At 48.6% G+C, this 22,639-nt stretch overlaps 1 protein-coding gene and 1 long non-coding RNA gene across 4 annotated transcripts in view; one reads left to right on the top strand and one right to left on the bottom strand.

Moving 5' to 3' along the window:
• LOC138467967 (synaptosomal-associated protein 25) overlaps positions 1-2,185 on the top strand; it is a 292,224-nt gene extending 290,039 nt beyond the window's left edge. For all 3 annotated transcript variants that reach the window (XM_069608321.1, XM_069608320.1, XM_069608319.1), the window contains exon 8: positions 785-2,185. In XM_069608321.1, coding sequence (XP_069464422.1) covers positions 785-853 — 69 coding nt within the window. In that variant the 3' untranslated portion in view covers positions 854-2,185. The remainder of the gene's footprint in view (positions 1-784) is intronic.
• LOC138467968 (uncharacterized) overlaps positions 1-18,518 on the bottom strand; it is a 68,054-nt gene extending 49,536 nt beyond the window's left edge. Inside the window, exon 1 of the long non-coding RNA XR_011268175.1 lies at positions 18,356-18,518. This is a non-coding gene — a long non-coding RNA (uncharacterized lncRNA). The remainder of the gene's footprint in view (positions 1-18,355) is intronic.
• Positions 18,519-22,639: the final 4,121 nt, after the last annotated feature.

Here is a 22,639-nt window from a genome sequence, read left to right as displayed (position 1 = left end):
ACGTTGACAATTGGATATCCAATGGTCTGCGGTGACGTAAAGACCTGAGACTAGACGACCAACAAAGTAGTACCAATGTTTACTGGTGGTATTCTCTTTGAACTCACATTTCAAAGGTCCTGAAGAAAGGGGTATCACTTACATAACACCACTAAAACTGGTTAACCAGAAAAACATTGGATGACCAACCAACAATTGGTCACCCCTCTGCAAACAGCTCCTAATTAAAAAACATTGTTCTTTTTTTAAAAAAAAAGCTTTTTTGAGTCATAAAAGCAGAAGCATTAGATAATTATTTTTCCTTCTGTTTATACAGTACAAGTGAGTATGTTACATTTTGTCGATTATTTTGATGGCTATTTCTGATTTTTTAATATGTTATGCTTCTCCTCTCACATTTCTTCCGCCTTAGTCAAATGTCCTCATTATAAGTTTGCCGGTATTACAAGCGGGATACCTGCAAACTGTACTACCGTTTCCACCACTTGGTCTGCCAGAATTACCGGCAGATACCAAGAGGTGGAAAAGCTGGTGAATCCCCATTCCATGGAGTCCAAGACTCCACAGAGAGATTTACCTTTATTACCGGCAGGGGTATTACCGGGCCGGTAATACCGGCAGTCTTTTGCCGATAGAGTGGCAGATGCACCTCCAGCTCTTAGCTAGAGGTAAACCCTCCACCCTACCTGCAAACCTATAGTTGGGCGGTCTAGAAAAATGCTGGCTAATTAAGGTTTGAAGATAAATTAATGATCTCACACATCACCTCTGTCTTCTTCCCCAGGCTGATTCCAACAAAGCCAGGATTGACGAAGCCAACCAACGCGCCACAAAGATGCTGGGAAGCGGCTAAGTGCCTGGAAGTGCATTTTCTTATGTATCTCTGCTGTCTCGGTGGACGGCCTTTTCATGCTTTGATCATGGTGTTTATCCACCAGGTTTGCACACATGCACATATCGAACCCTTCCCGCCCAGCCCTATTGTAAATGTCGTCCTGTGCCGTCTGTCCGCTTTCCAACAAGGATACTTGTAATTATTTCTTAATTTTTTTTTACATACGTTTTCTTTCCAAAGGTTGTACATAGTGATGATATGATGGTTATAGCTCACGGATGTTTTCATTTCGTGTTTGTTCGTTTCATTTTTCTTTCTGATGTTCGCTGAATGACCACAATGTAGGAATGCTCTACGTGCTGTCTATTTAACTCTACAGTATTGTCCTTGTAAAACCGTGACATTCCTCGAGAGCTACTGCCATGCTCCTACCTTTGGGTGTCATAATGTTCTAACACTTTGATTCGCTGTCTTGGGTTCTCTCCACCGTCGTCATCTGTTGCTATGAGTTCATTAGTAGACAACGTGGAACTATTTAACTATGATAAGCACTGCACTAAAAGTGATGTGATTTATGCATTTATGCATGAGAATAAATAGACGTTTAGACTCCTACTTTAAGAAGACCTTTCCATGGCAGTAGCAAATCAAAAGAAAAAAAGCGAAAAAGAAAAAAGCATGCTCAGTATTCTGACACTGCAGGGACTACTTTATTCCGCAGAGTTTGCAGTAGTGCCACTGTTTTCTGTCAATATTAAAAAAATATATGTATAAATTATATATAATTGTATACATGCATAGTCATATGTTTGTATGTACGTGTATGTGTATTTACATGCACAGATATATGCGTATATATATACATATATTTACGTGTACCAATGATCAGTATTTTTTTTAAATGGACTGACACATACGAATTAACCTTTTTTCCAGAAAAGTGTACTTTTATCGATTAATACAATGATCACAAAACAAAAAGGCTGTGTAAGATAGGGGTTTGAATGCTGCTTTTGTGGATTATCTTTCGGAGGAAATTGTATAACATAGTAGAATGACATGACATTTTTTATAAGGCTGTATCTCCTTGGTCATTCTCCTTGTGTGTGGCTTGTTACCAGTAGAGCTCTCTGTTGCTTACCTACAGCTATGCACCCCGAAACCGCGGACACGTTTAAGGTCCATGAAAGCAGAAGTAATAACAACGGAAGTCAATTACAACAAAAAAACTGCAAGATGAAAATCATTACAGCATGAAATACGAATCCCCCCTCTGTCTCCTGTCAGTGTGTGAAGTGATTGACACTTTGTAGCTAGCATAATATGATTAAAAAATACATATCTCAGTCACCTACGTTTTTCTCTTTTTTGGCCTTTATGTCAGCGATACCTTGTCAATTTCTACCCACATAGGAGCAGGGGGGGGTGAGGCTGAGAGCCCTCCAAGACAGCCCCTACCGGAAGGCACAGTGCGCATTAGCTGTCTCGGAAAAAAACTTGATATCCAGAGAGTCAATAAAGTAACAGATCCCACTGGTGAAGAAAGAGGATCCCCCACTCTAGCACACACCGGCCGACTACCCATTTTGGAAGTTCCGCAAGCTGCAGTTGTGTGAGATTTCCTCTGCGCCTACCAAGGGCAGTATAGAGAATAAAAAAGTCCAGTGTGGCATGTACATTAAACTCTGTGGTCTGAATTCTCCTTTACTGATATTTTATTTGTTCCAAATGTTTATGCATATCATGTATGGTAAAAGTAGCACACAAAAAAGAAATGGTAGTTGCGGCTACGTACAATGTTAACATCCTCTAGAAAAGGCAAAGAACGGTAAGATACTGTGTCACACTGGTTTAAACATTAGAAACTTAGAAAAGAGGTGATTAACCACGTACAGAGGTGTCGCTAGTGGGGTCTCTGGGGGATACGGCTCCAGGTCTTTTGGCTGTAGACTTGGATATAAGCTCAAGGGCTACAACCAAAAGGTAAGCTAGCCCCGAGAGCCAACATTAGCGTAGCCCTGGATATTTTACAAACCTAGCAACACCCCTAACCTTATACCTTTACTGATTTTAACTGTCACATATTTAAGACAAAGTGTTTAACATTGGGTATACGCTACTAGCACATCTTTTATCAGATGGACCCTCTCTCTGCGCCTTCCTGTGAGGCAAAAAACATGGGGTCATCTTTGGCTTCACTCTCTCCTTCTCTCCTCACATCACAGACCTCTCTAAAAAGTCCCACTACCAGTTGCACCTCCACAGAGGTATTCTACCTTTTCTCACTATCCTTCAGAAGCCCAGTCTCTAGAGCCCTGGTTCTCTCTGGGCAGTTCCTTGAACGACAAACACATTCACTCACATGAACAGCATGGAGTTGGGTGTTCCATGCAGGCAGCAAGAACAATGGTGCCCACTTGATCATTACAGAAGGACATGCATGGATCTGTGTGATGGGTGGTAGTGGAGAACTACCATTCTGGTGCACTCTGTGCTTATTCAGTGCCAATATTGACCTGATGATGCACTGTTATCATTCTATTCAGTACAAATATGCTTTCTATTGCAGCGATCAATGCACTGTAACATCACATTGATGTACTCGTATAATCATATAGCACATTTCAGTGCTTCCTGGGGCTTAACCCAGGACTTATTTCTAAGCACCAGCACTTCCCTTGTTGTACCAATCAGTTCAATTCTGAGTGCAATCACTTGTCCAGGCCTCAACTTAATTCTTATTCACACAGCAATTCGAGTCACCTGCCACTGACATTGTCTGCACCTCGCAGCCTCCAGCTAGACACACTGTGATTCCACATTCCCTTACCGACTCATTAAAACTCATGAAACTGACAGGGAAAGGCAGCATGTGGAAGGTGGGTGATACAAGTGAGAGAGAGGCAGATACTATGCACTTAGGGGTAGTTGAAGACAGTTTGGCGCCAGGTGCATCTCATGGCCAAGCACCTACTGTATGCATTACAGCTCTGTTCATACAGACCAGGATTGTGTGTGTCATCTGCATTATCCCTCATGGCAGTGTATGCATTCAGGCAGGCTGTCGGACCTGACGCATGGTCAGGGGTGTTGCTAGGTCTGGAAAAGATATGGGGCTACGCTAATGTCGGGACTGTCAGGACTTGGGGCTAGCTAGCTTTTGGTTGTAGCCTTTGAGCCTCTATCCAGGACTACAACCAAAAGACCAGGGGCAATAGCCCCCATTCGCTTCCCCCACCAACACCTCTGTCCAGGGCCTGTCTAAACTGGGCTCTTCCTTTTATTTTCATATGCTGCAGTGGGAGTACATGGCCGTTACATGCTGATATGCAGCCAGAAAAGCAAATGCTATGGTGTAGATTCACGAGGGCCTTAACGCTGTTACCCAGTGCCATTACCACCCGGTGAAGCCCCCAGAACAGATGCTAATTGCAATTAGCATGGGAGGCTAAGCTTCGTAGTGTGAACAGCAATATATTTTTGTGAATCAACGAGTTAAGACAAGCCCGCTACTGGTTTATTTGGAGAAAGGCATCCTCACCTAACATGGCTGCCGTGGAAAATGCAGAGCCCCTCTCCCATTTCCATGACAGCCATAGGTGGAGGTGGCTGAGGTGTGGCGTGGTGGAGCCACAGCAGGTGAGCGGGGCTGGTGAGGGATAGGGCTGACAGGGGACAGGGAGAGCAGGGAGTGCGGGGGAAGACTGCCAGCGGGTGACTCAACTGCTTGGGTTGCTGAGAACCCAGGCTTAGGTCGTTGGATTCAGCCCGGTTTTGAGTAAACTGATTAGTGGACACGCCGCCATGGGTGCTAATAGATTATAAACTGATATCCTGGCATGTGAGGTCAATGGGCTGTGACTACACTACATTAGCTTGTAGTGGAGCAGAAAAAAAGACTACACACTCCGTGGTAGGCGGTACAGGCAGTCACTCAGAGGACAGTCAGCACAGCAGTGGCAGCCTGCTGTGCACACATGTACGGTGCACCAGTGTGTCACAGAGTCGAGGAAACTGCTGTCTCTGCCATCACTCTAGAAGGGTAAGAGTGAGACAATAGCTCACCGCTCAGCAGCAATGATTACAGGCACGTACAGTTATCATTGTTTCTACAGTGCAGTGGTCATGATGTTGTGGGAATTGTGTCAGTAGTGACTTATGTGCAGGTGTCCTCCTGTTTAATCGAGTAGAGCTATTTGAGGCCTCTAGGCTATGGTTCCTTGCCTTTTTCATCACTCACCCTGACAAATCGTTCAGGCTTCCAGGGTGAAGGTTTCAAAAGCACGGGTTACTGGTGAATGACAGTGTAACACTGCTACCTAAAATGTTCTTCCCGCCAAGTCATAGAGCAGAATGGCATTGTTTATTGTGTTTTGATTCCCAACTGTGAATAGAAAGGAAACATTCACAAATACATACAAAATGCGTAAAATAACTTTCACAATTACATTCAAAATTTGTAGAATAATAAAACCAATGAATACCCTTTACAAGAAGAAAAATAAAATGTTACATACCTTATCTTACACCTGTCCTCTGCGTTATGCAAGATTCTTCAAATACACAAATCCAAAAGAAAGACAAACAAGTCCATTCAGGAAGGCATCCAGCTACCTCAGAGACTATCAAACTATAGGCCTCATTCCTAGTAGGGGGGTAAGGGATACCGTTCACCGGTAAGGAGAGCGGTGCCGGTAATCCCTTACCACCCTACTACAAGGTCCCTTAGCGGGTCCCTCCTTTAACGCCTGGTCCGACCTCCTTTAACGCCCTCGTTATTAGCGCCTTCCCCATTTCCATTGAGCCCTATGGGGGCTCAAATGGGAATGGGGAATGGCTTTTTCAATGGGGACTTACTGGTCCAGCAAAGGTCAGACTACACCTGTGAGTCCCCATTGAACCATACCGGTGCCGGTACCGTTATTGGAGGCAGTCATGGCACAAATAGCACCATGACTACCTCCAATCTCGGAATGAGGCCCTATGTCTTGTTTTCCTCCCCCACTCTACCTAGTTTCTACAAAAGTTTGTAGCGCAGGTCACATAAGGCTAAAATACAGCTCTTTGCTGTCCCAACATCAGGCTCGCCCAACATGCTTCATCACCCTGAATCATATCCAGGCATCTCTTCCGAACCTCCCCCAATGGTGTACAGCCCAAAACCAAATGTTTCATTTTTTCCTTCATTTCACCCATACCACATAGCCTACAGCTTAAATCTGTTATACCACCATTCCAACTCCCCATTCACTCCAATGTTGGGAGTTGGTACATTTGAAAGCGGAGGTATAAAGATCTTCTTTTGGAGCATGGAAAGATAAGTACATACCTCGGAATTTGTTCCCTCTTGTATACCAATCTTGCATACTCCTTTAGTACGATCTTCCGATGTTTTACCCCAATCATAGTTAAACAACGTTTGTTTTACTTTTGCCTGATTTTGGCTCAAACTTTTTGTAGATGATCCTATTTCATACAGTAGTTCATTCATTTCTACCTTAATGCTGGTGATAGAATTTCCAGAGGTTCGTGTCTCACCTTTCCCCCATTTTCATGTAAAGAATGGGGTGGTGGATTTAATAATTTTGAGTAGGTCATCAATTTCCTCCAGTCAGCCCTTGCGGCGAGTGAGACTAGTCCAAACTCATGGCATATAATTGAGTTTGGTATTGATTTTCCTAGTCTTAAAGTTTCTTTCCAAAGTTTTCCTTGGAACGTATTCAAATTATATCCCAGGTCATTGAGGTTAATATCTAGCCCATACAAAATCGTCGGCTCCACCTGCATCTGGTAGAACCATATAAGTGAAATCAGTGAGTAACTACAAAGTTGTGGGTACAGCCGCCTCATCTTAGTATGCAGAGGGCCATACCTAGTGTTGTAATAATGTTCCCCTCCTAACTTGGAGGTCGAATTCAAATCCTCGTACCCCAGGTAAGTTAGGGCAGAAACTCTCTCCAGAAACTTATCCCCTACTTTCCATATGAACTTTTTGGGGCTTTTTTGTTGTAAAAATGTGGACTCTTGATTAAGCCCCATTTAACTTAAGGTTATTTTCAGCTGCATATATATGAAAGAGGGACAACTTGTGCTGCAGTCCAATTGGAGTGAGGTCAAACAACACTACATCATTAGCAAGTGCTATCTAATCCTGTGTTGCCGACCCCAACTTCATTGAGTAAGTGCTTCCACCCTTCCAAATGTTAGCAATATCTGTGTTTACAAGTTTTAGAGGGGTAGGTGCCACAACACAACCCTGCCGTAGCCCCACAAAGGTACCTATTAGTGGTGTCGTAGCTCCCTCATTATTTAATCTCACTGATGTTTCTGTGTGTAGCAATATTAAAATGTTCACCAGACTCAACAGGATCCCAAACCTCAGCAACTTTTCCCACAATCGACCATGACTCACTGTGTCAAATGCACTGGTCATATCGATTGAGGTCATGTAGATGGTCTCAATTGATTTCTTCTTCACCGCTACTCTCATATGTGCTAAGGTAAATGCATTTAAAGGGGTACCCATACCTGTTCGGAAACATATCTGGCAATCAGTTAATAGCCCTAGTGCACTTATTTCTCTTTTGAGATCCCTCAATAACAGGGTCTCAAAGGTTTTACTAGTGGAATCTAATAGTGCGATGGGTCTAAAATTGGCTGGATTGAGTTTATCCCCTTTTTTAAAAGATTGGTACAATCTGTGAGTGCTTACACGTTTCTGGTACTCTTGATGTATGATATACATGTTGATATACATGTTGGAAAAGCTCCCATAAAGGGGTTGCCCATAGCTCCATATTTGCCTTCATAACGACCGGAGGGATTTTATCCGGTCCAGAAGCTCTTGAGGGCTTCGCTCTGCCAATTGCCCACACCACATCCTCTCAATCCCAAGGGCAAATTTGTTCCACATGTGGCCGCTCTTTTCAGATTAATTAAGGGTTCATTATCACGGATGGTGTACTTCTTAATAAACTTTACCCAGTCCTGCGCTGGGATCTGACACTCTTCTATCATGGTCATATTTCCTTTTGTTAACCACGCCATCATATACCAGAATTTCCCTGCGTCTTTTTTTTTTTTACTAATGAGGTCATCTCTTGATTTCTCTTAATTACTGTTTCCCTTTTAATCAACTTAAGTACCTTGTTATAGCGTACCACTATCTTCTTCTCGTTCTCTAAGAATAACTTGAAAGACTTAGAATTCAGCCTACATACCTTGATCTCTGCTCCCCTATTTCTTTTCTCTTCCTTGATTGTAGCATCAAAATAGTTGGGGTGAGCTTGATTTCCTTGCACATGTCCCTTCTTAGTAAGAAATTTCAGGCATGATTGCAGCTTCTCGCTATATTTCTAGACTGTTAGTCTGTTAGAAACCATTCTCTTCCATATTTCTCATCTCTTTATCCCATTCCACCATAAATTCCATTACTGCCTTTTTATTCCATCTAATGACTGCCACCCCCCCATTATTACCCGAGTAAAAGCGATTGATGGAAAGGTTTGATGCATATTCGGGCATATATTTACGTTATAGTGCATGGACAAATGATCATTACCCATCGCATCCCCCTTGGCTATACAATCATTTTTCCTACTCAACTCGGCAGAAACAAATATGTGATCAATCCAGGAAGTACGCCCCACCCCCTCTTCCATGTAACGAAATGTATAACTTCTCCCACAGGGCCATAAGCTCCACTGTACAAAAATGTTTTTCCATAGGGCTCCCAGATGTTCACTTTATTAAAGTCCCCTGCTACCAGTATATTACTGTTTCCTTCTTTCTCCAACCACTCTTCAAACATGGTTCCCAATTCTTTCTGCAAGTTTATCATATGTGCATTGGAAGACTTCCCATAAATATTTACTATCAGAAGGTTTACCTCAGGGGGAATCATTTGGATGGCTATGGCCATTAGGTCGGATGATATCGTTTTCAACTGATGTCTAAGGTCCCAACTCTGATCGACCGCTGTTACCAGCCCTCCTTTAGGTCAGCACATTTTTCCTTGAACTGCCAGTTTACAGTAAATTCTGTAACCCTTTAGTTCCAGATGATTTCTAGCCATTGTGTCTTGTAAAATTATTACATTAGCAGCTTCAAAAGGCTCACAAGCAGTTTCCATTAGTTTGTGAAAGCCACAGATGTTCCATTATATACTCTTAAGGACGTTCCTTTCAAATCAGCTGCTGGATCTGTTTAACCTTCTTAAACATCTCCATGGCCCCCTCCAGCCATGCCCAATCACCTCCATTTCCCAACTAGCCTATCAAACCAGTTATCAATGCACTTCATCTTTGTGGATTATCCAAGTTTGATATTGGATTTAACTAGCCTTCTATTTCTTACTGGGTTATCAGTTCTTTTGGACAAAAACCCAGTGTTTTAAGGAGATCGCTATTACTCCATACCATCTGGGCAACAAGGTTTGAGGCAACGTAGCATACTGATCGTTCTACCCCCTTTTTCAGGAATGCCACTCGCAGAAATCTTCCGATCTAAATGCCCTTAGCTGGGGGACCGCTTGAAAGCCTTTTATTATGGTACAGATGTTCTTTATTATCCGACTTCCACCCCATTTCGGGGCCCTGGAAAATTTCTCTTTCAGTTTCCTTAACTCTCTTCATGTGTTGGGGGGCGTGGCCAGCCGGCGAGCAATGGAGACGTGAGCCCGAGAAGCTCCTGCGAGCGCCAAATAGATCCTGTGCATTATCCTGGGTTTTCTTATGGAAATAAGTCGCAAATGACCCTACTCGACTCCTGATCACCTGGTCCCCCTGTAAGCCGAACTGGGCGTACCAATTCAACGGAATTCCCGAGAAATCTCCTGCGGCGAGGCAGACCCGGTGGCGGCTGCCAGTGGAAGGATTCAAGATGGCCGGCGGCACCCGAGGACAGGGAGGGACCCTGCCCCATCCGCATTAACCCGCAGCCCGGGGACGGCTGCTGTGCGGCTGGGGAAGCCAGCGGAGCAAACAGATCACCAGCCTGAACTGCGGTGAGACCACGCAACGAACCGCCGCAGGGTGCCCGGTCGGGAGAGTGATTCCCTTGATGCGCCGTGACTAGACCCACGGCCCCGGCGACAAGCCGTTCCACCCGCCGTGTGCGGCTTTGGAGCTCGAGCCGCCGGGAGATCTGACTGGGAGGCTCTGTGGTGCCACACTGATGGACCCGGCCGAGGAGGGGCATCCCAAGCGACCATCCGCCCGCTCCCTGAGAGGAGGTGAAAGCAAGGGCCGAGACGCCGGGCAGTGCGCGAACGTGAGGAAAACAAGGTGGAACTGCCTCTCTGCGGCGGGCGACTCCTGGGCCTGACTGCCTGGGATCGCTGCTTGGGAAGACCCGGGCATTGATCTGCAGCGCCGCAGCACCGCACAAGCAAGCGAAGGAAACAGCAGGGACACCCGGAGGGGACCCCCCCCTTTGTCTTGGAGCGCCATCCATCTGGTTGATGGCGGGGGGCGCACGCCGTGACAGGCACCGGCATCAAGTAAACCTGCAGGGGAGGCAACGACACACAAACCCCCTCGCCCCATAGACACCGGAGGGGAACGGGAAGGGAGCGGGATCCCATCCCACGGATGCAGCGATCCCCAGCCCACGGCTGCGTTGGGTGAGGGGACAGTGAACCGCGACAACCAAGGGAGGTATCACACAGATAAGAAAACCTTTCCTGGTCAAAAGAAAAAAACAATCCCCCTCGATAGGGGACTCACCTCAATACGCCCAGGGAAGAACCAACCGGCTGCCTACCAGAGACTCTTCCCACCCGATCCCCCCACCCCGGGAAACGCATTGAGATACCAACGACGCAGAGGATTCCTGCAGGATCCGCTTTTATCGACCCACAGTGATTGTTACTAAGCGGGGGATCAGCCCTGCACCGGGGGGACGTTTTCACCAGCCCGGGGCAACCTAATCGTGGCAAGGGACGACTCACATGAGAACATTGGCACTAAGGTGGAAAATAACAGTGGAATCAGGAAGTGAGGGAGTACTCCGGAGCCCGAAAATACAACTGCTGCTGTATCCACCTCTGCAACCACGACAAGGGACGCCCTTCCAATAGTGGGGCGTGGAGCACACGCCGCCGGTGTCATGGGCAAAGATAAACAGAGGAAAACGACCACGCAGAGCAGTATGGACCAGTACGCGGTGGCCACCGCTCCAGCACCGACGGGCCAGGCGACACGCCAGACATCCCCCACGGGAGAGGATAATCTTTCACTGAGGGACGCGATGGCTGCTATTGCTAGCTCGCGCTCCTCCATGGAGATTAAAATGGACAGTATAGCGGCAGCCGTCTCCTTCTTACGTCACAACCTCCAAAAACTCACCTCCCGGACGGGGGAAGCGGAACATCGCATTTCTGAAGCGGAGGACAGCATTAGGGAAGTCAGCCAGCAATTGTCACAAGCCATGACCCGCCTGAAAACCCTGGAATCCAGAGTCGACGAAGGAGAGGGACGGTCTCGCCGCAACAATGTGCGTATTCTTGGATTACCGGAAGGAGAGGAAGGCACAGCATGGAGCTATTCCTAGAACAATGGCTTGCAGATATCTATGCACCCCACTCTTTCTCTAAATTCTTCTCGGTTGAGAGAGCCCATAGAATGCCCTCGGGGAAGCCAATCCCGGGCATGCCACCCCATACAGTGATCGCCAAATTACTGAATTATCGGGACAGAGACGCCCTCCTCCAGATGTCACGCTCGAATGAGTTAATTACCCACAACGGATCCCGAATCACATTCTTTCCTGACTACACCCGAGAAGTCCAACGGGCGCGGCAATCCTTTGAACCCCTAAAGTGACAGCTAGCCCTCATGAGCGTCAAATATGGACTGCTTTTCCCAGCACAGCTTAAAATTTATTATAAAGGATCCACATTTCATTTTACCGATCCGCAGGAGGCATGGAAATGGGCGGAAACACACGTCGAAGGCGACTGGAATGCTAGACAGGCAAGACACAGGGGGAGACCCCGGCCCGGACGGGACCGCCCCCCCCCCCCGTGAGGGATCCTGGGAGGGTGGAACTAGAGGCCCCGGAGCAGGAGGCGAACCAGAATGATGGATGAGCAGGCGGTGATCCTACGCTAAAGACGCATCAAAGTTCACACCTAAGCAGCGACACGCCGTTCTTCGGAATGGCTCATTGCTACCTGGAGTACTCCAACATGAGAAACCCAACCACATGACGCAGGTAATGGGGCAGACCGTTTCTCCTCCCCATTGTTTGTGTGTTACATTAGTTAAAGTTTGAACTGACCCCCCAAGGTTTGGAGGATCAGCGATGTTCGGGCGACAGGTACTTCAAGTTGGGGTGGAGTATAGGGATGGGGAAGGAAGGGAAAGTTTTCATGTTGTTTTGTTAGTTCGGATCTATAGCATGTCCAAACACCGACCCAAACACAACCCTCTACACATTATACCCTGCTGCACCACGTATCGGGACCTTATTCCCGACAGACTCACCAAGGGGAGGCAGCTCTCCCGACCAGAACATCCTTCACACTCTCTAACAAGAAGTTTTAGATGACACACTCACAAGCATACCTACCACCGCCTGACCGCCCCAGGTCCCTCAAGCTGCTCACCTGGAATGTGAACGGAATGGGCTCTGGGATTAAGAGACATCTGATTAAGCAATTGTTGAATAGACACTCTCCCGATCTGGCCCTCTTGTCGGAGACGCACCTAGCGGGAACACACTGCACCCTCTTCCAGAGAACAAACTACTGGGCCCCATTCCATGCGGGGTACACAATGGGATCCAGGGGCACCCTTATTCTTATACACAAGAGACTCCCGTTCTCCCCACAAGTCGTGGAATTGGACCCACGGGGTCGATATGTACTCATCCTGGTTTCGCTCTGGGGAGAAACACTGGCCATTGTCTCGATATATTCCCCGCCCGGACTGGGCCAGGGTTTATTGGATGATATAACCACTCTCCTAGGGAAACACCACCCAGATCGATGGATCCTGGGGGGAGACTTTAATGATGTTATGTGCAACACCATAGATCGTACCCACCTTAGAGGGGCGTAACCCGGATGCTCCCACGAAACTCTCTAACTTTGTGTCCGCCCTAGGCCTCCGAGATGTGTGGCGGGAATTACATCCCCAAAGCTGAGGTTATTCGTTCCACTCCGGGGACCATGGCTCCCTCTCTAGACTCGACTACCTCCTTGTCCCGAAAACAGACCTACATAGGGCGATATCCGCAGAATTCCTCCCTCGTGGAATCTCGGACCATTCCCCCCTAATAATAGAAATACGAACGCATGCCACAACCCCCCCTAGAACATGGAGACTAAACAACTACCACCTCAGATTCCCCGAATTGGTGGAACACCTCACGGAGGTGTCCGATGAATACTTCGACATAAATAAACTGGCAGTGGACGACCCGGTAGTGGTGTGGGAGGCTTATAAAACGGTGCTGCGTGGAGAAATAATCTCCTGGGTAGCGAATAAGAAGAGGGAGAGACTCCAAAAAATAGGCGGAGGGTGAAATGATCCAGGCCGAAAACACGCATGTTCTTCACCCTACCCCGCAGACTCAAAGGTCCCTCAAATTAGCCACGGAGACCCTCAGAAATAGTATGCTGGATAATGCCAAGCAAGTCCATTGGGACACCAGAGCGAGGATATACGAACTGGGGGACAAAGCAGGCAAAATGCTGGCCTGGCTTGAGAGGAGGGAGGAGGGGAGACGTCATGTCCGGAAAATTGTAGCCCCAAATGGTGTCGGGTACCAGACGGATGCCGAAAGAGCAGAGGCCTTTGCCCAGTTCTATGCGGAACTCTACCGAGCCCCGATAACACCATTCGACCCAATCCTACTAGACGAAGTAACACTCCCAGCATTGTCAGCACAACAACGTGAGGAACTGGACTCAGATCTCTCTGAATCTGAAATAGCTGAAGCCCTAGCGCAACTTCAAATGGGGAAAACACCGGGCCCTAATGGATTCCCGGCCGAGACCTGGCAAAAGCTTGGAGGGAATAAAATAGCAACCCCCCTCTACAAGATGCTTCTCGGCACCGCGACCAAGGCACCCTCCCACCTGACCTATGTAAAGCCACCATTGTGGTCATTCCCAAACCTGATAAACCCCCGGAATTGTGCGCCTCTTGCCAGCCTATCTCATTAATTAATAGTGAAGCCAAGGTTCTTGCCAAGCTCCTTGCCAACCGACTGCAGTCAGTAGCCCACACCCTGATCCACCCGGATCAATGTGGCTTTATGCCACACAAATCAACTCGAATGAACCTGCGTCGGCTCCACTTGGCGCTAGAGCAGGCCCCGGTCATTGATACCCCTCTCGCTCTATTGGCAATAGATTTCGAAAAGGCCTTTGACTCGGTCAGGTGGGACTGCCTCTGGGAGATCATGAGGCATATGGGGTTTGGAGACAGCTTCTTGGGATGGGTGAAATTACTCTACACTAACATTCAAGCGGAGGTCAGGGTGAATGGTTGGCTGTCCCGGACCTTCCCACTGGAAAAGGGCACGAGACAGGGTTGTCCCCTTTCTCCCCTTCTCTTTGCCCTGGCAATTGAGCCTCTCGCCCTTTGGCTCTGCCGAAATGCTGCGCAGAGGGGATTCAGATGGCCTGAAGGACATGAGGACCGCATCTCCTTGTACGCAGATGACCTCCTGATCTACCTGGGGGACCCAGCTCGATCCTGCCCCAGGGTGACACAGATGCTTACCCGTTTCGGGGAATTTAGTGGGCTTAAAATTAACTGGGGGAAATCAGTTCTCTTCCCGGTGAAAGGCAATGTGCAGGTTGACCCCCAGGAATGCCCGTACCGAATGGAACCGCAAGGTTTTCGATACTTAGGGATCTGGGTGACTACAAAACTGACTGAATATACAATACACAATTCCCAACCGGGCCTTGATCGCTTTGTCAATGACGTCCACCACTGGAGGCTTCTCCCTCTTACGCCCATGGGAAGAGCCGCACTCTTTAAGATGATGACTCTCCCAATGTTTCTCTATGTCTTACAGAATGCCCCATTAAAGATCCCAGACTCCGACTTTAAACGGGTTGAAACCCTTTTTCGGGAACTAATATGGGGGGGAGGCCAGCCGAGGATAGCGCTAACCACGCTTCAAAGATCGATCTGGGAGGGTGGGATAGGGGCTCCCCGCCTCCAAACTTATTATTGGGCTGCACAATTGGCAGTGGTCAACGACCTGCTTCACGGAGATAGGGAACTCCCCCACATCAAGTCCGAGGTCGCGGCCATGCATGGTACCGACCCATGGCAACTGCTATACCAAACTCTCCCGAGATCCCTCCCACCAACGACCATGACTCATATTATTGCTGTTTGGAAGCAGGCGCATAGATGCGTAGGGTGGGAACATAACGTAACCACGGCACAACCCCTTTGGAGAAATATCAACCTGCCCGAGATAAAGAAACTTCAACCATGGCCCCGATGGGTAAGGGCCGGGATTCTGAGAGTCGGGATATTCTTGAGGAGGGGGATATAGCCTCGCTTGAAATCATCCAGCAAAAATTCCAACTCCCGGGCACCGAGCGATACCACTATGTACAACTGGCCCATGCCCTAAGAAACCACATACCTGCAGGCACCAACGTCCCGGACTATACACCGATAGAGCGCAATATGCTGCCAGCTTTCATCCCCACCAAATGCCCCTCCATCCTGTATAATGCTATCACATCCTTTGCTACGCCCAAACTCATGACCCTGAAAGCCAAATGGGAGGTGGATGTAGGGGTAATAGATCCAGAAGACTGGATCCAAGTACTAATGCACCCAAGGGAAGTGGCCATCTCTTCCAGGCTTCGGATGGTCCAATTAAAGATCCTACATAGGGTCTATTACCCCAGGACGATGCTATATAGATGGGGGAGAGCCTCCAACCCGAACTGTCTCCGATGCAGAGGGGAAGGGGGACCTTCTTTAACATCCTTTGGGCATGCCCCCAAATCCGTACCTTCTGGAACGAATGCTGTACTGAACTTAGTAATGTCTTGGCATGCCGTATACCAGCGGACACAAAGATTCTCATTTTGGGTGTTCCGGATGAGATTGTACTTAATAAATGGGACAGACTGCTCTTGAACACGGCAGCCGGACTGATGAAGTGTAACATAGCGCAAAAATGGGGAGCCCCGGAACCCCCAACAATGGAGCAATGGGCAACGGACATGAACATATGTGCAAGTATAGAACACAGAGTATATACCGCCGAGGCTGTCCTGCCAAGGCGGACAAGATATGGGGGAGGTGGGAAGAGGATGGACTTTAGATCCTGTTGGATCCTGATGAAGGCAGTGAGGGGGATACAGTTTAACCGCACTAATGACGATTCATTATGTTATGTAATGTTATGGGTGATTGATAATTACTCTGCTAATGATCGAATTTTGAAAGGACATGCTAGTCCACACATGTTGTTGTTGTGTTGATGAGCATGTAAAACAATAAAAAATGGTTTATCAAAAAAAATCTCTCTTCATGTGTTGACCACTCGAGGGAGGAACTGGGATTTCATCCAGTGTCCCCACTATGGGGTCATTATCCCCGTTTCCCTTTTTGGTTTGTGATACTTCTCCAGAATCCAACGGGTCCTCTGAGACTCTTCATCAAAAAAACTCTCCTCACTCAATGATTAATTTTCTTCATTATCGTTATTAGAGGTATCCTGTTTCTTATTTTTTTTTTGTCCAAACATTTGTAATTTTAGATTGCTTTTTCTTAGTGGTTCCTTCCTTTTCTTGTTGCTCCACTGGAGTCTTTCTCATTTTCACTTTACCAGAAGTTTCATTCTCTTTACTTCCAGTAGAGATTGCCTCCACAAATTGTTTTGTATTACATCTTTTATTTATGCATTGTGCTGGCTGGTTTTTTGTCTTCTTTTTCTTTTTTTGATTTTTCATTTTTCTCTTTTGTTTATTGAGTTTCACCCACCCTTCTTGTTCCGGATTTGTCTCCACCTCCACATTATCGTCTTGGGCTTTCGAGGGGGGCTCCTGCACAGCGACCTCCAACTACCTTTCCTGATTTTCCCCCATATCCAATTGTGCACGGAGGGGTGATGGTGAGTCAGGATGTTCCTGTTCCTGATTGTAATACCGCTCTCTGCTCCCCGACTCCTGCCATCCAGTGGAAGTCTCTATCAACACTGTCAGCTAAGTAGGCGGTAATTGAGGACTGTAATCCCCTTGGTTGTTTTCAGTTTCAGCCTCTCTATCCATGGAATCACCCACTATCACCTTCTCTTTTCTATCTGTCAGGAGGGTATTTATTCCTTGGTCCCCCACCTTCAATTTGTCTGAATTTCCTTGTACAAAATCTTTTATATTATCGTAGAAGTATAACAATGATTCCAACACTAGATGTAATGCTGAGATGGAAGCTGGTCCCAAAAAATCCATTTGTTGCATAAAGTTGGATTCTCACCCAGTGCAATGTTTTTTGGTGTGAAACAATTTTGCCTAATCGTCTGTCACTGGGCATGCGTCACCTGTCCCTGCATTTGTTTCTTGAATGGTGCTATGTAATGGGCTGGTTTAAATCCCCTTCCCCTCAAAAAGGTCCTGTTCCCCTCTGTGCGGTTGCCCCCTTCTTTCATAGACACTCAGTAGGACCTCTGCGTAATTCCATCGATGTCATTAAACAGTTGTACAAAGGAGTGGTCGAGTATATCTCCATAATTTATACTCTCTTCTAGCAACCGTTGTTTCTTATATGATGGGTTTATGGCAGGCATTCCGCCAAGCAAGTGGTTCATATTCTCAATTTCCTTACAGTAGTGTGTCTGTGATTTATGCAATGTCATTGGCATGTTCTCTGCGTTTCCAAATGTAATATGAGATTTATTTGTTTTGCCTGTGCTGCCAGAAATGCCAAACGTGCTGCTTGTTACTTGTGTAATGTCACCCCCCCCCCCCCCCCGCCTCCTACTACTTCTGAGTAAAGTAGGGGCCTGGTAGAGCACAGCTCAATCTCACCAGAAAGCGTTGTTTCAAACCTCTGTTCATTCATTTCCTGGGCATCTAAATGGCTTATTGCGTTTACCCCTCGTACCATAGGGGTCTCTTCAGCAGGGAAGTGCACATTTTCTAACCTATGCCCACCACCCTCCTGGTAGGCTTTCAGTGCCTCCTTTCCCTTGTTTTTAATGGCAAGCCTGCCACTCCGTAATTTCAGAGCCATTTGTTCACCTTAGTGCTGCAGAAAATCCACACACAGAGACGTATTTTCACTTATTTTGTTGTTTTAGAGCAGGCGGGTACTTGGTAAAAGCTTGTGCTTTACGTGATCGTTTATCTCTATCAGCATCTTTAACAAGCTACCCAAGACGCCCAGCACCGTCTTTGTGTATATATCTGATGCTCCTCAGTCTGTGATTGCGTCAGCTATGATGTTTTACCAAGCAGCCTTCTGCAATGAGGGAAGTGCCTGGGTGAGGTGCGTTCACCACTAGTTCACTAAAGTCACCCACTTAACTTACCCTCAGGTCCGGATCCGGGCGAAGGCTCTCCGGAACACGTGCACCAATGCCCCAGTGCGAGTGGCAGGGGTGGGGTGATGGGGGTGGCCAATAAGCCCGGAAACGCTCTGTTGCATATCTCTGCTGCCTGCAATTCGTGGCGTCCCTACGCTAGGTTTGAGAAAAGGACCTCAAATCTCTTGCGTTTCTGTCCGTCAAGCCCACTGCATCACCCAAACACAACAAGTCAGCAGCCGCTTCAGAACAACCACCTCAGTTCCCTTCTCAGTAAATTGTAAAGAAGGCAAGGGTTCAGGGAATGAGCAGCGATTTCAATTGTGCCATTTGACAGGAGCTCATCCTCTTCTTTAATTATGTTTTTTCACTGGTGCTGCATTTTGACTCCAGATTCAGCTGGCTGATTTTAAGTCCAAAGAAGCTTTTTTGAAGGTGGAAGTATATGGTTGTAACATGGTAATCGTGGACACACAAAGAGTCAACTAGTCTCCTCATGAATTTGGATGAGGTGAACACAGGTAATTTAAAAAAAATGTCAGTCTGCATACATTATACACAAGGGAATAAAAGGCTAAGAACTGAACAATATGACAGATGCACTGATGGTGGTTAACTGATCTGCTGCAGTGGCCTGGGCTGCGTGGTAACTCAGGCCATGCCAGGGCAACAAAATCGCGGTGCTGACTCCCAAAATGGTAGGCATCTGAAGATCCGTCCGGGGAGCCGGTTGCTCCGTACTTTACACCGGGGGACCTAGAGGGAACGCTCTAGGATGGGACATCGGGTGGACATGCCTGGTGGATAGAGAGCGGGTGGAGTGCAGTACGGCAAGTCTGGGGTGCTTACGAGCTGGGCATGATCACCCGCTGGGTCCCACTGGGCAGTCCTTGTGCGGCATACTGGTCTGGAGGGTCGTCGACTGCTACTCACAGGTGAGCTATGGGTGCCTATACCAAGCAAGGGGAGAAGCCTAGCAGTGAAGCTAGACTCTAAGGATACAGCAGAGGAGTCTGGCTCAGCAGGGGACACCCCAGGCATTCGGTAAATACTTGATAGTATGCAGGCAGGTTTTCCTTCACTGAATGGACAGTGGGATGACATTACCGCCTTCATAAACTCCCTGTGAACGCGACTGGATAAAGAAAGTGCCAGAATAACTGATACTGAATCACGTTTCAGTAGCGGGTAAAATGAGGTATGTGGTTTGAAAACCCTAATGACTATCATTGCCAGGGATGTGAAGCAGATCACCCAGAAGTGTGACAATCTGGGATTGCGCTCCAGGTGCAATAGCCTTCGCATAGTTAGGCTCCCCGAAAATCCAAGCAGGGGGCAAATGGTGGAATGGAAGGAGTCCCTAAGAATCTTGTCCTTTTTGCTGCAGTTTTCTGTCAAGTGGGCCCATCGTGCTTTGGCGCCTAGTCCTCGACCAGGAGAGGCGCCAAGACCCATTCTAGAGAAAGGAAGCAAACATTTAAAAAGTGCTTGGGGGGGCATGGCCTGGAGCGCCAGCGATGTGGCTGCTTCTTTAATGGCCTCCGTTCGGGACCCGCGGCATCTGTCAATAAGCTGACCTTTCTGCGGGCATCCAGCGATAATTTCCTCATCTATGGCAATGTTGGAGGCAGAGGCACCCACGATGGTCTTGCGGGGCTCCTAATCCCTCTGGAACCCCCGAAACGGACCGGATTAGTACTCTCCCCCCCCAGCCCGAAGCGCCACTTCCAAGATGGCCGACGTGAGAGGCAACCCCTGTCCAACGACGAGAGTGGCAAGCGGAGTGACTGCGACGCAGTCCAATGGAGGAATGAATGAAGAGAAAGCCGAATAAACAACCCCCATGACTTCTGAAAAGGGCTGGCAGACCAACGAGACAGTGGCTTCCCCCCCTCTCTCTTTCCCGGCATAAGTGAGAGCAACAGGCCCTTACTGCTGTTGGACCTGCCGTGAAAGGGGGTGAAGCTCCGAGTCCAAGGAAGACGGCGCCCCCTCGGCCCCCTGCGCAGAGCCTGCGCGGCTCCGAGGGAAAACGGCGAGCGTTGCGCCTAGGTCCCGGCGGACTCCTCCGGAGCGCTCTACAGCCCGTGCCTGAGGTGGGGCCAGCAGAGCCCGGGAGCTTCTAGTGTAGGTGGGGTGGAAGCCTGGCCCTGAGAGCCCCCACGCCCGCACCCCGAGAGTCCGGCTGCGGGCAGTGAAGCCTGAGAAGCGGTGGGGGCGGACGGCGAGTCAGCTCTGCGGAGGCCTGGCCCCCTTCCTTCCCTTTCACCCGATGGGCCTCAAGGCTCCATAGACACGCACCGCTCGGGGAGCGGCCGAGAAGTAAGGTGAAGCGCCGGAGCCCGGGGTGACAGCGCCAACGCGACGCTCAAAGGAAAATCCACGTGACGCCTGGAAAAGATGTCGGGTGCTGCTCCTGGGTCCTGGTAGGTGCAGCCGGAGTGGTGCTGAGCCCGCGCCTGCAGCCGAGCAGGTGGAGTCGGGGGGCTCCCGCTACATACAAGGTGAGAGCCCAGCACCAGTAATCCCTGCTCCAAGACCCTGAGAGGCCATTTTTGAACTGGGCGGCATGGAAGAAGCATAGAGACCAACAGTAAATCGCCTCTGGTGAGGCCCTGGACTTTCCCCCTTAGCGACAGCTGTGATCACTGTGCCTTCAGTCGGCCGCCGCCTTGGGGGCCCCACTCCAACGGAGCCTTGGAGTCGGGTGGCTCTAGAGGCGTGGAGCCATAACTCAATCGCCGGTACATAGTTGTTGTGCGTGGGGCCCTCGCGGGCCTTGCTGGCCCCGCTGCTCTGGCAGCCCCATTGATAACAGCTGCCTGGGCCCCCTTTTCAGTGAGATCCCAGCTGAGTAACATATCCTGGACAGCCCGTCACCCATCTGAAATTTGGCCTGAGCTATTCCAGCCCTCAAGCCTCCCGGACCTATTGCATGGTACTCAGATTAGGCCTCTGAGCCCAACAATTTCCTGGGGCGCCCTGGCCCACTCTCCTCCCCTCCAGGCTGCCCACGCACAGAAGCTAAACCTCACCAATAGACACTGAGCATTCCTCTTCCGCCGTGGTCAGGCAAGCAACACGAAGGATCTCGCCTGGAGGGGCACCCGCTGACCGACGTTAAAGTGCTTCTCACTACTAATCATCAGATCCTTAGCTAGTGGGGAGCTGACAGATCAGCCCGTTGAAGGCCCCCTTTCCCGATGCCCAATATAAAGCTCTGAGGCAGTCACGATGGCGAAGGCCGTTAAGGGAACCAAGCACTCTGATATCTCCACTATGCTGTTAGCAACAGACAGAACGAAGAAAGAGGACCCTCCGAAAGTCACCCCACAGAAGACCCCAGAGGAGCAAAGAAAGCTGGCAACGAAGGGGGATATACAGGCCTGTATGCTAGAAATCAAAGAAGAATTTAGATCCTGAATGGCCGAGTTCACCGCGAAACTAGAACAAACTGACCAACGAGTCATGGAGGCAGAGCAGAGGCTGGGAGAGGTCGAGGACATGACCCAGAGTCATGATGCAACCCTAATAGAGATGCAACGAGCGGTCCAGGCTCTCCAGAACAGGAGCGAAGTACTAGAATTTAAACAGGAGGACCTGGAAAACAGGGCCCGAAGAAACAATCTCCGCATCCGAGGGGTACCCTCATCAATACAAGATAAAGACCTCCCAGAATACATAGGAAACTTCTTCCAAGCCCTACTCCCACAAATGGATCAGTCCCAGCTGACCCTTGATCGCACCCATAGACTACGCCCGAGATGAGGGGTGAATTCGGATACCCTGCCAGATGTGATAACCTTGGTCCATTTTTATGCTACTAAGGAAGCTATTGCAGCAATAAGCCGCACCAAAGATGAACTCTCCTTCCTGAGCACCCCGCTCCAGATATACCAAGACCTCTCCCTAACGACCCTACAAAAAAGAAGAGCCTTCAAGCCCCTGGCCCTATTTCTGCAGAGCCAGAAGATCCGGTACCGGTGGCTATTCCCCACTGCGCTCCAATTCACCTACCAAGGAACTCAGCGTTCGATAAGTCACCTGGAAGATACTGAATCTATTCTCCACCCAGCTTCTCCAGGGACTTTGCACTCTCCCAGCCCGTCCTCCATGCCCGATGACCCAAACCAGCCTCCCCGAAAGCAGGCTCAATCAGCTTCGTCGAAGGCACAGAGATGCCGAAAGTAAGATAGATTCATGAGGACCTCAGCTCAAAGATCACCTACCTGATGATTTATGAAAGTCAATAATGATGCTGCGGGACCCGAGCAGTCCATACCCCCGCTC

Source organism: Ambystoma mexicanum, chromosome 4q (genome assembly GCF_040938575.1).
Source record: "Ambystoma mexicanum isolate Mex_15411 chromosome 4q, UKY_AmexF1_1, whole genome shotgun sequence".
NCBI classification, from domain to species: Eukaryota; Metazoa; Chordata; class Amphibia; order Caudata; family Ambystomatidae; genus Ambystoma; species Ambystoma mexicanum.
The sequence above is the reverse complement of the archived record's forward strand: the minus strand, read 5'-3'. Positions and strand labels throughout refer to the sequence as shown.